The sequence below is a fragment of the Podarcis vaucheri genome (assembly GCF_965113315.1).
Source record: "Podarcis vaucheri genome assembly, chromosome: 8".
Classification (NCBI taxonomy): domain Eukaryota; kingdom Metazoa; phylum Chordata; class Lepidosauria; order Squamata; family Lacertidae; genus Podarcis; species Podarcis vaucheri.
Window position 1 is genome coordinate 15271768 of NC_138766.1, and position 15196 is coordinate 15286963.

General features: G+C 44.2%; 1 protein-coding gene and 1 long non-coding RNA gene across 3 annotated transcripts in view; one reads left to right on the forward strand and one right to left on the reverse strand.

The window, feature by feature from the left end:
• Positions 1-15196, forward strand: part of DNAH5 (dynein axonemal heavy chain 5) — a 180519-nt gene that overhangs the window by 137952 nt on the left and 27371 nt on the right. For both annotated transcript variants that reach the window (XM_082234101.1, XM_082234102.1), the window contains exons 63-68: positions 1405-1721; positions 2526-2681; positions 3694-3876; positions 8652-8895; positions 11555-11669; positions 14604-14794. In XM_082234101.1, coding sequence (XP_082090227.1) covers positions 1405-1721; positions 2526-2681; positions 3694-3876; positions 8652-8895; positions 11555-11669; positions 14604-14794 — 1206 coding nt within the window. The remainder of the gene's footprint in view (positions 1-1404; positions 1722-2525; positions 2682-3693; positions 3877-8651; positions 8896-11554; positions 11670-14603; positions 14795-15196) is intronic.
• On the reverse strand, positions 10485-15178 carry LOC309538901. The gene is made up of 5 exons (XR_014222477.1): positions 14827-15178; positions 13495-13619; positions 12358-12480; positions 11426-11583; positions 10485-10686 (listed from the first exon to the last, which is right to left on the reverse strand). It is a non-coding gene; the product is annotated as an uncharacterized lncRNA (long non-coding RNA).

Here is a 15196-nt window from a genome sequence, read left to right on the forward strand (position 1 = left end):
TTGTCAGTCGCAATGGCTATGTTTCATCAACTGCGGACTGCAAGAACTTGTGTTATTGTCTAGCTGGGGACATTTTCAATGCCTTGGTTAAAAACAATTGAGAGCTTTGTGATAACCTTGAATAGATGAGAGCTCTGGTTGCCTAAAGCTACCTTTATGTTCAAGTTTGCTTGAGTCTATGAAAGATCACATCACAATACATTTCGTAGCCCTCTTAAGTGTCACAGGACTCAGTAATAAAAGCAACAAACAGGCTAATGCAGCCAGTTTTCTGAATGCACTGTTTTATTTTAATTTTTGAAGGCATACTTCTTTTGGATAAGCTGTGACTGGCAGCAATGGGAGAGCAACAGTTCATCAGTGTTGACCCACTCCCATAGGTGGCAGTTAGGGATGGAAAGACCTGCCAATTTTGGTTCTCCGTTTCTCATTTTTCCAATATTAAATTCAGTTCTTCCAAATATTTCCAAATATTAAATTCAGATATTCACAGCAATTTGCTGGGGGTGGGTGGGGGCTCATGAAAATTCATCAGCATTTTGGTGTGAATTTCTCCTAATAAGCACATTTTTGTGCCCCGTTTGGATGAATGTTCCCATTACTGGACTCTGCTTCCTTGGAGGTTTTTAAGTAGAGGCTGGATGGCCATCTGTTATGCAGGCTTCAGTTCAGATTCCTGCATTGCAGAGGGTTGGACTAGATGACCCTTAGGTCCTTTCCAACTCTACAATGATTCTGTGATTTTTGCAAGCAGATTTTCCTAATATAATGCATTTTTATATGTTATTTTCACCTATGTATTTAATTTTTATACACACTTCCCCCATTCATATGTATTTTTGTCACCATTGTTTGGTTGGGAAATTGCATTGCAAAATTCAGATATGTGTGAATTTTGAAAGATGCCTGTATTTCGGTTCTCATACTGCTTCAAAAAGTGCAACTTTGAGAGACTGCAACGAGCGCACACCGACCTCCCACACTAGTATTTCAGAGGGTCCTTCAACCTTTCAGAGCAGCTTTCCAGGGGGATCTGCAAAAACTAGCTCCCCTCTTTTTCCCGCTCATGAAAATTCTGGATCCAACATTCTAAGACATTAGGTCTTGTTTCTGTATTCCGAGAGCATGTTTGCAATGAGAATATAACATCTGTACTGGCCATAATGCTTATTCTCATTACAAATGCCTCTTATGTGCTTTCTGTTCTGCATGAACAGTGATCAGATATTCACATAAATTGAGTGAGAGAGGCCCATTAAATCTTAGGTTTTTTTGCTTCTCGCTTCTTAGAGATATTTGTGTTTGTATTCACTGCAAGCACATGCAATTTGCTCAACTGTGCTTTGATATTGCTCCTTCAGCATTTATCAAATGTGATCTCTTTCTCTGTGTATATTAATTTAGGGGATGTGCTGCTTGCAACAGCCTTTCTGTCCTATTCCGGTCCTTTTAACCAAGAGTTCCGAAATCTGTTGTTAACCGGTTGGCAAAAAGAAATGAAAACCAGAAAAATCCCATTTGGAAACAATCTGAACCTCACAGAGATGTTGATAGATGCCCCCACGGTCAGCGAATGGAACCTTCAAGGGTTGCCAAATGACGACCTGTCTATACAAAACGGCATCATAGTCACAAAAGCAGCTCGTTATCCTTTGCTGATTGACCCGCAGACTCAAGGCAAGATCTGGATTAAAAACAAGGAAACCAGGAATGAACTTCAGGTAAACCAGATTCCATTTTGCTTATATTCCTGCTCATTTGTAAAGGCATTCTAGTCAGCAGTGATGAAAATGCGACCCGTAGCATACACCACATATTCCAAAATAACATTTTAATAAAGAACGTATGGGTACTAAAAACGAATTTGGGTGCATTTTGTAAATAATCAGTATTGGGATAGAAGACTAACTCCCTTTCTGTATATAACTTAGATACAGCATGAAGCAGAGTGCCTCACATAATAATAATAATAATAATAATAATAATAATAATAATAATAATTGTACCACACCCATCTGACTGGGTTGCCCCAGGCACTCTGGGTCGCTTCCAGCATATACAAAAACATAGCATCAAACATTAAAAATTTCCCTGTCTTCAGCTGTCTTCTAAAGGTTGTATAGTTGTTTATTTTCTTGACATCTGATGGGAGGGCATTCCACAGGGGGGACGTGACTACAGAGAAGGCCCTCTGCCTAGTTCCCTGTAACTTGGCTTCTCACAGTGAGGGAACCGCCAGAAGGCCCTTGGAGCTGGACCTCAGTGTCCGGGCTGAATGACGGTGGTGGAGTTGCTCCTTCAGGTGTATGGGTCTGAAGCTGTTTAGGGCTTTGAAGGACAGCACCAACACTTTGATTTGGGCTTGGGGTGGCATTGGCTCCCTTCTTCAGACCACCATGCATGGTCCCGCTCAGCACGAAACAATAGCTCACACAGTCAAGGGAAGCATAGGACAGAGGAGAGAGTTGGTTTTCCCCCTGGTGAACAAGCAGCTTAATAGATGATCAGAATGCTTTTCTTTTCAGATCACCTCTCTGAATCACAAGTATTTTAGAAACCACTTGGAGGATAGCCTGTCTCTTGGAAGGCCGCTGTTAATTGAAGATGTTGGCGAAGAACTGGATCCAGCTTTGGACAATGTACTGGAAAGAAACTTCATCAAAACAGGCTCTACATACAAGGTGAGGGAAGTAAAAATGTTCTTGAAACGTACTGTCTGCTGCATTAACAAAGGTGTAATTGCTTACATGGCAACTGTTTGAAATACCAAGTGTTGCTTTACTAAAGTAAAACAGTTGCGTGTTGAGACCCCGTAGCCACCCCCTTGTTGGGAAATAACTCACACAAGTACACAGATATTATGTTATTGGGCAAATTTAGGGCACAACTTTATTGAATTACAGAACATGAGCAGTATTGGCTTAGGCATTGATTGGACCCGACTATATCTGACTCCTGCTCGCTGCGCAGGAAGTCCAGCATGCGTAAGCCACCGGTAGGGGGAGCCCTGTCAATGCGAACCAACTCAAGCTCCTCCTGGTGTTCCCGTCGGGGTCGTGTCAAGGCCCTAGCCCCCAACCCGGCTTCGGACAAGATCAACACCCCCGGATTCCTTTAACGGAAAACCCTTAAGCATGGAGGGGCAGGTGATGGCCACACCTCCCCCCCCACAAGGTCAAACAATGCCTAACTGCAACCCTAACAAAGTTCTGATGATTGCTACGAGGTAGGCAAAAACCAAGTGGCCAGTGCCAATTTGCCAAGTGGAAAAATTCCTACCAGGCCCCTCGGACAACCAAGGCGACCAACTGACGTCCATAGCAAGGTCATTGCCTAACCTGCAAAATAGGGAGAGAGGGTGGGTGATTGAAGAAGTGAGCCAAAGAGGAAGTTCTCTGGCTCACTCCTTGGTTTAAACTGGCCCGGCCACCCCCCCGGCCAGTGGATTGGCTGGCCGGGTTCTGACGTGGTCGGGATCCCCCAGGCAATGGGGGACAAAGTCCCCTGCCCCTGGTGGGGAGTGGGTGGCCACGTGGTCCACTGCAACTCCTCCCCACTGGGAAGTGGAGCGGATTAACAGAAGCTAGGTGTTGTATCCTAAATAACAATCCAATGCTTGAAAGAGTACTACAATAAAGCTTTTTTTTGAGCTTCTAATTCTCTTCTACTCCCATCATCGCTTTTGTTAATTAGGTAAAAGTTGGGGATAAAGAAATGGATGTAATGAATGGCTTCAGACTTTATATTACCACCAAACTCCCGAATCCAGCATATACCCCCGAGATTAGTGCTCGTACCTCCATTATCGATTTTACTGTCACTATGAAGGGTCTAGAAGACCAGCTTCTAGGGAGAGTCATTCTAACAGAAAAACAGGTAAGTGAGAAAGAATCTCTGACAATTCTGGAACTATCATTTGTACTGAGTTGTGTTGCTGTTTACTGTGGTAATTCCCCCCCCCCCCATTTTCTAACATTGGAATGATGGGCTTCACAGCTTCCTGAGATGCAGTTGGGAACCAGACAAAGCAACCCATTGTTACCCATTGTTGTCTTTTTAACTGTATATATTGCTTGTATTATGTTGCTATGGCGTTGGCTAATGCGAATAAAGTTTATCTATCTAAAACAACACTCCAGTAAAATAAGCGAGATACTTGAAGCAGAATCAATATGGTTCAGCAATGTTTTCTCTCTCATACATCTCCTCTGCTTTCCCACCTACTATTTCTGTTTTTTTAATATATATTTTTAAAAAACCTTTTTACATTGCCTATGGACGTATGAATCTGCGTGAGTCATGCCCATTGTCCATTTTGACCGACAGGTGGCACGTCAGGGCCGTTTCCCCATCCCTCCAACCTGAGGTTCTTTAACTGATGATGCTCTTGGAGTTCATAGTCTACGTGCAGCTTGACAAGTGAGCAATTAGTGTTTTGACTACAGGCTAGGGAGACAAGAGCACGGGAGAAATTTGCCTGGAGATAAGAAGGCCTAGTAGCAGCTCGGTAATTGTCCGAGGTCTCTTATATAGTCAGCATGGCCTATGGCATTGTTTGGCTAGTTAGGAGTAACCTGGAGTGGTTGGAGAGCGATAAAGTTCGTGTCTGTATATAGTAACTTGTATATAGCTTGTGAGTTTACTGTCATATATAATAAACTACAAAACCAGTCGTCAGCTTTGTTCCTGACTGAGCAGTCTCGATCGTTGCCAAGGAAAAACTGCGCTACTCTACTAAGTTGTGCATCATAGAAGAAGTTCAGAGGTGAAGAAACTGGTCCTAGTTGCATGCGAAAGGACTTCAGAAAGTGCCCACAGGCTTCGGAGTTTTAACAGATGCCATGGGACTTTATTGGGGACATTCTGTGTGTAAGACATATTCAAAGCATACTATCTACAGCTGAGTGATCATTCCTTGCCCTAAAGGCTGCCTTGACCCTGGGATTGCACCTGATAAGGTTTGAAGAAGAATGGCCACCACAAGCATTTCCCTTTTGCATATTTCAAAATCTCATCCATCTTTCTTTATTAACCTTGAGAGGTTAAAGCCACACCAACTCTTCATCCCTAAACCTGTTTAACCACTACAGGACACAGTTTTTCCACAAACTTCAGAGTGGGACATTGGTAGCCTCATCCTAGAACTAGGTTTCCCAAGAAGCAGTGAGTAATGATGACCATGTTGGTATTTTACAAGCTTTTCAGTATCACAATGTACCGTATTTTTTGCCCTATAGGTCGCACCGTCCCATAAGGCGCACCTAGTTTTTTTTGGGGGGGAAATAAAGGGGAAAAAATTATTTCCCCCCCAGGCGTGGGGCTGGGGCGGGGGAAGCCCGAGCTTCCCCCAACCCCAGCCCCCAAACAGACAGCTCTCTAAAAGCTGTGGGAGCCCAGCGCTGGCTCCCGCTGCTTGCTGAGAGGTCCGCGAAGCCTGGACACGCTGAGCTCAGCGAGGGCAGGCTTCAGCATGCAGGCAACTCTCCGCAAGCAGCGGGAGCCCAGCGCTGGGCTCCCGCTGCTTGCTGAGAGGTGTGCGAAGCCTGGAGAACGAGGGGTCGGTGCGCACCTACCGCTCTCGCTCTCCAGGCTTCAGCGAAAGCTTGCATTCGCCCCATAGGACGCACACACATTTCCCCTTCATTTTTGGAGGGGAAAAAGTGCGTCCTATAGGGTGAAAAATACGGTATAAGGAAAAGAATGGTCTTCTTTCTGGCTGTGTACCAGACACTCTGTTGGCTCTGACATAACAGCCAAACCATGGTTTAGCTGTTGGGCTTGAGCCCTCCCATGTGACTTCCTGGTTCAGGCAACCATTGTACCTGAGTTGACAAACCATGGTTTGTGCTTGCCCCACAAACCATAGTGACATAAGATAGCATGCATTGACCTCCCCATGCCCCCCATTAATGGTTTTAACTGTTGTTGACTTGTGGCAATCAACTCATTAAAAAATTGCTTCAATGAGGCTTTGCTGAAGAGCGTATCAGTTTTGGAAATTTGTGTAATGTGCTACATCTGTGCTTCCAGTTTTAATACTTTCCTTAAGTGTCTCGATTAGCAGGTTATGTTACGCAGTGGCGTGTAACATGTCTACATTAAAATGAGATTGTCTTGCACAATGATGTTTGGAGTATAGTACTAGAATGGCTATATATATAGCCAATGGCTATATATATAGCCAAGCCAGAGCACAACTAAATGCAGCACAGCCATCTTCTCAGAAAAACTCTTCACAAGCTCAAGAGGTCAAGACACGAAAGCTTTAGCAACTAATCTACACTTAATGACCCACCCAGTGATATTCAGAATATCACTCATGAAATCACCCAAGATATCCCTCAAGTAATTAAAGAACAAAAGAAGAAAAGGCACACTAATCTAGGAACTTCCTCTCTGCCCAGAACGTTGGAGGCTATACACCACACCCCTCAACAGTATTTATAGGAACTCAAACACCAGACTCTGCTCTGTTCCAGTAACAAGAAGCCGAAAGCACCAGCCTGAAGATGACGAGTGAGACCTAGTCGAAACGTCGCACAGACACCCCGACTCTTACACGGGAAGACACCCGAAGACACCAAAACCTGCATTCCTGTACCCGTGAAAATCTACGAAAGCATATATATATATATATATATATATATATATATATATATATATATATATATAATGTTGCATGTGAAAATTACTGCTGTTGTCCATAAAAAAAAGAAAAGAAAACCTTGTAGGCATGAGATCACGTGCTAGAATGTTGCAATTACACCTGTTTGTATTCTGGGGACGTCTTCCCTCTGCAACCTTTTCATCTTGAAATGGAAACTAATTAAAACAAATGAAATGAGCAAATGTTCCCTCATTTCTTTCTGGATTACCTTTTCATCCTTTGCTTCAAAAGTATTTGCATTTTTAATGTTCAGATTTCCTATCACGGCTTGTCCAAAGAAAACTCATAATTCTCATAAATTACTTTCACAATCCCCAATTACATTTCCTTTTGTTTCTGCAGATTGTACATGCCATAGGTCTGTCTTCCATGCAGGAAGATTTTTTAGCTCGTTATGGTCAAGTCACATCCTGCAGAATGAAGCCCACTTTTGAATTAGATGCAAATTAACTTTTTGATGGCACTAGCAATGGGAAATTAATCATTCTTGTCTGTGCAACAGTTGGATCTATTGTAGTGTTTTATCCAAGCATAAATATTATGTAGCATAACAGGTTGCTTGTAAGATCAGTCATTGCAGTGTGGCTGGGAAAACTCCGGAATTTTTTCCATGGTGTTGTGACATGACAGCTGCCACACCATCTAGTTTGGCTACCTAGTGAAGTGTTTGCCATGGATTCCATAGTGTTCAAGATTTGCTAGAACTAGGAATGCCAGGAGATTTAATTCCATCTGGAGTTCAGGATGGATTCTCCGATTCCACTTGCAAGTGGCTCCATTTCTGGGAGTGAAATTGGACCCATCAATTTCCAGCGGGCTTTGTTTCAGAAACACTATGTGAAGTGATGAAGGAATGGGTTTCCCAAATCTAAAACCTGACTGTGCAGTCAGTTTGAAACGGGCCCCCAAATCCCCATTTTCCCTTCTCTAAGGGTCCATTAGCTAAAATCTATTAACTTGAGCACTTGAGCCAATGTATAACAGGAACCCAGCTGTATAAACAAAGCTCTCTCCTTTATCAGTCTGTGACGCTTAATGGATGGCCTTGTCAGTTCCGAAGTGGAGACGGGATGGCAGAGCTGGGGCTTATCTTATCTTGTAGGTTGTAAATATCCTGACACACTGACACACAGACCTTGCAAGACACCCCCCACGCTCGGGGATGGCGCCAGGAGTGCTCTTAAAGTTGGTGACCTTCTTACTCCAAGATAAGGAATACAGGAACAGGAACATCCTTTTATGGTCAAGAGTATAGGAACAGGAACATCTGTTTATGGTCATGGATGTCAACTTACATGTATAAGCTGAGGTGGCTGGATTCCTGGGGAGGGGGCAGGGGGACCAGAAAGGGTATATAAGCTGTGTGTAACCGCTCTTTAAGTGCTCTTGCTGTGAACTGACCACGCAAGTGCCTTTCTGCTGCTCCGGAGAGCAGAAATAAAGAACTCTTTCTCTGAAGTAACCTTGGTGTCTTTTGACTCTTTCCCCCCTCTCCGGGAGCAACGCTCACCCAACCAATCGGTAAAGTCTAATAAGGCTACAGTGAGATCTGGTTTGGTCTGAGGCTTTGAAATGGTCTTTGCCACATTGATGGGCTGGACCTCTCCATCCTTGCAAGGATGAGTTCTTCAGGCCACTTGGGTTTTCTTCAGAGTCTGGGTTTCATGCATGTTCCTAGTGGAAATAAAAAATCAGGTATCAAGGCATACCTGTAGAAAGGGGAAGGGGAAAGCTGTTCTCATCTAGACATTATTATAGACTACAGCTCCTATAACCCCTGTCCATTTGCCATGCTGGCTGGGGCTAATGGGAAGTGGAGTCCAAAAATCATATATGGAAGCCACATTTGGGGTCTCGGTTACATTGCCTGTTATACCCATTACTGCACTGCCTATACTTTTGACTTTGTGTATTGTATACATTAATGAGCCTGCTTCTGACAAAGCATTTCGCTGATGTGTGGCTTCATGGTGAACTTTAACAGGAGCTGGAGAAAGAGAGAACGGATCTGATGGAAGATGTGACTGCTAACAAAAGAAAGATGAAAGAACTGGAAGATAACTTGCTGTACCGGCTGACAAGCACACAAGGCTCTCTGGTGGAAGATGAGAGCCTCATCATTGTACTTAGCAACACAAAGAAGACGGCTGAGGAGGTGACACAGAAATTGCAAATTTCCGCAGAGACTGAAGTACAGATTAATTCAGCCCGAGAGGAATACAGACCTGGTGAGCGGAATGCCCTCTAGTGATGGTGACCCAACTATCTTAAGTCAGTGATCAGAATCATGATTGGAGCTGGGAGATGACAGTATGGAAACATGGGAAAAACCAAGATTATATAGCTAATACAGAGATGTGTTAGTTTTGGAAATAGTGTCTGGCAGGTCTATAGTTTTGGGAATTGATGTTTTCCTGGTCCCGCTTCACTTTGCCCATACCACCAATCCATTGCTGCATCCTTCCATCCTCATCAGTACATTCTTTCACCATTTAATGGGGCACTTGAAAATGTGTCTTCTATTTTTCTCCTCTTCACTCCCAACCGATTTGTTTTAATTTATCTGTATGTACTTACTGCAGGGGTGCGGAGCCTGCAGCTTGTGAGTTAGTTGTGGCCTGGCATGGGACCCAGTTTGGCCCATAAGGCTGTTTTCCCCAAACCACGCCCACCTGCCCCACACCTGATGACATCAGTGGATCGGTTGCATGACAGAGGTCCCTGTGGGGAACTTGGTCGCACAGCTGAACCCTGCAGGGAGCGTGGTTGAAGTCAACACCCATCAGCTAAGGGGCAGGGAGTTCATCCTTAATGGAACAGCTGCATGACCAAGTTCCTCACATGGAATTCAATCATGCAGCCGATCCCAGAAGAAAGCAGGGTTGAAGTCCTAGGCATAGGGCTGTCAAAGCCCCTTCTGCTGCTGTTCCCAAGTGCCTGTCAACCAGCTGGTGTTGGGCACTTGGAAAGTGCTGTGCAAAAACACTTTGGCAGTGGCCTGCACCACCCACCTGTCTGCAGAAGTAGAGATCTTCTTCTTCTTTGGCGATCACTTGTAGCCGAGTAAGGTTGTCTCTTAACTGTGAGTCTGTAAGTGACTGTGGGGGCAATTCTGGATTCACATATCCTTCCACAGTGGAGACATAGGTTTCCAGGTGGGAGTTGATCACGGTGAGGGTTTGCCAAGCGTGCCTTCCTCTTAACACGTTTCTCCTTTTGTCCTGAGTTCGAGCATCTTCAAAACCCAAGACATCTTTGGTAAAGGCTGTTCTCCAATTGGAGCACTCGCAGGCCAGTGTTTCCCAGTTGTCATTGTTTATACTGCATTTTTAAAGATTTGCCGTGAGAGAGTCTTTAAACCTCTTTTGTTGACCACCAGCATTACGCTTTCCATTTTTAAGTTTGGAATAGAGTAGTTGCTTTGGAAGACGATAATCAGGCATCCACACAACACAACCAATCCAACAAAGTTGATGTTGAAGAATCATTGCTTCGTCACTGGTGATCTTAGCTTTTTCCAATACACTGGCATTAGACCGCATGTCTTTCTAAGTGATGTGTAAAAATTTTCAGAGACACCATTGATGAAATATTTCGAGGAGTTGGAGATGGTGTTTATAAGTGGTCCATGTCTCACAAGGCTGGCTGCCAGGCCAAAAATGTTCTACGCCTTTGTTACATCTACATATTACGTATAGTCTTATGTATGAAGTCCATTATAAGATTTATCCAATGGTGTATTTTATTTTATGTTGTTTCACTTTATTTTATTTATGAGATTTTTTTTTTTTTTACTTACCCATCACCATATGGTCCCAGGCAGATTGCCATAATATAATATACAGTTATAAAAGTAAGAAAAGCAGTTAGTTATAAACACAACAAGGAAGTCTGTTCAGAACAGTATAGATTCAGCAAAGCGTTATTACTGTGTTGATGTTGCATCTCTCGTGCTCTTTGTTAAGAAGCCACTGGGGGGAGAGCTGTATCTGTGATAGATGCTCCTGGCTTAATCCACACTGGAAAAAATGTATAGAAACTGGATTATTTTGCTGAATGCCCATTGGAGATTCGGAAAATGATCTGAACTGTAAATTGATTCTGGAATGGATCAGGCTGCCAATCTCATTGCTGATTGCCAGAGTCTAAGATATTTCTGCAAGGGTTCTGGCCCTGCCTCTACCTTCACCATTTCTCCAACCTGCTGGGGTGGGCTCTTCAGATGTGCTGCAACCTGAAACAGGTTCCCAAACCCCATAGTGGCCTGATTAAAAATAGATATGGAAGTGCACACTTTGAAAATCCAGTGGCTGAACTCCCAGAATCCTGGAGTTCATGCTATCATTGCGATGCATCGCTTTCCCGCGACTTCCTGAATTGGTGTATTAGTGCAATTTCACCCATGGAACAGAAAAGCCGAAATCTGGAGCACACTGCAGTTTTAAAATATGTGGATGTGTGGCTTGCTGCAAAGCATTAAGACAGAAAGAAAGAGGTCTGGACTTTTTTCTATTTGCAGTATATAGGCAGTGGGGTTTATTGTTGAAAACAATGTTCTATTAGGCCTCATTCAGGCTTCCTTTTGTGACCCATATCCAAGTGTTCTTTTTTTTGTCCCAGTGCTTTGCCTGGGAAAACCCATGTTTTACCTCTGAATTGGAGCAAACAGCAGTAAAATATGGGTTTTTCCTGGGGAAAGTGCTGGGACAAAAAATAAAATAAAATTCATCAACAGAGCTCTAAAGCCTAGACTAGTACCTGGAAAATGTGGTGCAAATGAGCCCTCTGTTAACCACGAACAACTTGTTATTATTTGTCCATCAGAAGACCATCAGCTTTTGTTTTGCTTCCTGTATTTTGATCATATCCAACTTTTCTTTTCTTCAGTTGCAACAAGAGGCAGCATTCTCTATTTCCTGATAACCGAGATGAGTATGGTTAATGTCATGTATCAGACTTCACTCCGACAGTTCTTGGGCCTGTTTGACCTTTCCCTTGCTAGGTAACTATGACAAGTGAGATCTTTCCCTTTCTGAGGATTGGTATTGTTATAAGAAAAACTGCTCCCTTTCCCTTATGGGGTATTCCGGAGCCTGTATAGAGTGGGTTTCCTATCGGTAGCAGAAAACAGGCCAGCCAGAGTATATTGAGAAGCAAAGCGGCTAGTAAGCATGATCTTTATTAAAGGAACTGTTGCAACAGGGTCCCTACTCACCACATGCAGAGGGAGACGAACCCTGAACAGTGGTGTGTAAGCCCTTATATAGACATTTGAAATGGCCCACCCTGTAGCCCAAGGTAAAGGTAAAGGGACCCCTGACCATTAGATCCAGTCGTGACTGACTCTGGGCTTGCGGCGCTCATCTCGCTTTATTGGCCGAGGGAGCCGGCGTACAGCTTCTGGGTCATGTGGCCAGCATGATGAAGCCGCTTCTGGCGAACCAGAGCAGCGCACAGAAATGCTGTTTACCTTCCCGCCAGAGCAGTACCTATTTATCTACTTGCACTTTGAGGTGCTTTTGAACTGCTAGGTTGGCAGGAGCAGGGACCGAGCAACGGGAGCTCACCCCGTCATGGGGATTCGAACTGCCAACCTTCTGATCAGCAAGTCCTAGGCTCTGTGGTTTAACCCACAGCACCACCCATGTCCCGGTAGCCCCCCAGAAACATCATACATACCTCACAGGGGCCTCACAGAAATCCTGGCTGCCAGGATACCTAATAATGGTCGCTGATTGCAATACCTGGGCAGCCTGGCCATTCTTTTGTGATGGTTAATACTTCAGTTCCTAAATCCAGGTCACAGGCTCACCCTATTCAGGCACAAATATGCCCATAAGACAGGATTTGCAAGCAAAAAGACAATGGGAAGGCTTTCCCCCATTTGCCTCCCTTACTGCAGAGGAATATTTGAGGTCATTGCAAGAGTCAAAATGGCTTTAGGATTGCTCTCCCATACTATTTCAGATGCACGGTTCATATATTTAGATATGTGTGCATTTATGAATATTTATTCTGTATTTGAGACCTTACAATTCTCATAACAGTATATAATCAGATGGCCAGACTGTTTGATGCAAGGAAGCCAGCATCGTTTGGAGTGTTCCTTCATTCACTTTGCTCCACTGTTTTCGTTTGTCAAACAGGTTTGGCATGTCGTGGACATTGCACAAAAACTTAGCAAATCCATTTGACCAGAAATGACAGCAGGATAGGGAAAACAGTGCACAAACTGTGATAGATAACAGCACTATCATTTGTCTTAACTGTCTGAAAATCTAGAGTCTTTGGTTTCGCTTGATGACTATTTCCCCTGTGTTCGTGTTTGCCATTGAATGAGCAAAGTAACCTAATGCTGTCATTATAGTACAATCCTTTTTGTATTGATTTCCACACAATTTCTCAGTTTAAGTAAATTCCTGATTGCATCTGCTAAGCTCCTCCGCTCTATCCCTCTCAAGGGCTGGAGTCTTCTCCCAATGTTTGTCTCCAAACTATCAGGAGCTTGGGAGAGATAGTGAGCAATGCAATGAAAGGAAACAGAAATCCTACCCGGAAAACAAAAATCCTCTTAAGCTGTGTACTGACATTGGAAGCTTAAAGCTGCGTTCAAGGGCTTGAGCTTCCGTTGTTTAAGACGGGGAAATCACTTCAGAGGCAACTGAATAATATGTCGTCCACAGAGATTAGGGGACCCTGGTTAACCAGAAGCAATTTGTCTCTAAAGGGCAAAATAACTGCTTGCCCTTCGCTTATTTGCCCATATGATCAGCAGGCAGACACACAGTAATGTGTGCGATGGGCCTGCTGCTGGCCCTTGAGTTTACCTTGAGGCATGTGTTTCCAACTGCTTTGGAAGGAACCAGTGGGTCAGTAACAGTCAGGGTCGCAGTGGGGTGACCTTGTTAGATAGAACTCTATCTTCACAAGCTTCTCACCTGTGCCAGGTTTTCTTAAAAAAAATAATCAGGCAGAACAGATAAGGATAAAGATAATAGAGTTCAGTATTTGAAGTCGAAATATTGTGCCCTTCCATCTATTGATAAAGTAGTTTAGCTCCCTTACTAGGTCCAAAGGTAAAAGGTAAAAGGTAAAGGACCCCTGGATAGTTAAGTCCAGTCAAAGGCGACTACAGTGGTACCTCAGGTTACATACGCTTCAGGTTACAGACTCCACTAACCCAGAAATAGTGCTTCAGGTTTAGAACTTTGCTTCAGGATGAGAACAGAAATCGTGCTCCGGCGGCACGGCAGCAGCAGGAGGCCCATTAGCTAAAGTGGTGCTTCAGGTTAAGAACAGTTTCAGGTTAAGAATGGACCTCCAGAACGAAATAAGTACTTAATCTAAGGTACCACAGTATGGGGTTGTGGCGCTCATCTCACTTTCAGGCCGAGGGAGCCGGCGATTGTCCACAGACAGCTTTCCAGGTCATGTGGCCAGCATGACGAAACCGCTTCTGGCGCAACAGGACACCGTGACAGAAACCAGAGCGCATGGAAATGACGTTTATCTTCCTGCCTCAGCACTAGCTATTTATCTACTTGCACTGGTGTGCTTTCGAACTGCTAGGATGGCAGGAATTGGGACAGAGCAACGGGAGCTCACCCCGTCACAGGGATTTGAACCGCTGACCTTCTGATTGGCAAGCCCAAGAGGCTCAGTGGTTTAGACCACAGAGCCACCCGCATGGTCATAGTAGGTAGTAAGCTTAGCTCCCTTACTGGGTCTAGTGTAGTAAGAGCTCTGTTGGATCATGGTGACTGAGCAGCTTATATGTCAATTTGGCCACTGTGACTCCCTGTTTCTGCACAAGTTCGGGCTTATGAAGTGCAGCTTTGAAAATGCTTTCTTTTCAGAAGAGAAAGCTTTCTAAAACCTCACCAGTGGCACTAGATTACGCTTTCATTCTCTCCTTTCCCCACTTTCTTTTGAACAGGTCTGTCAAGAGCCCCATTACGAGCAAGAGAATAGCAAATATCATTGAGCATATGACCTATGAAGTATATAAGTACGCTGCACGAGGGCTTTACGAGGAGCACAAGTTCCTGTTCACATTGCTCCTCACCTTGAAGATTGACTTACAGCGGGGCAAAGTGAAGCATGAGGAGTTCTTGACCCTGATTAAAGGTCAGAGCTACTGCATAAAATGTGCAACTTACTGTGTTTCAACCCGGTGCAAATGTTCAAATTCTGCATGCAACGTGGCAGGCAACCCTCCAGATTTCGTTAGACTACAACTCCCATTAGCCTCAGCCTGTGCTAGGAATAGATGTCATGGGAGTTGTAGTCTGGGAACATCTGGAGGACTACAGGGCCCCCATCTCTGCAGTACGGGATGTGGAGAATGCCAGTATGCCGGTGTGGGCCTCTACGCAAAGTCCAACCCATGAGGTACAGGTGGGGCAATTGTGCCATGGGAAGTGGGCAGCGCAGTCACAGCCCATCCACCATGAATAGAATTTTAAATACCTGACTTTATATATTTAGCAGCTCTTTTCAACTGGTTTTTGCTGTAATGTCTTTTTTCAG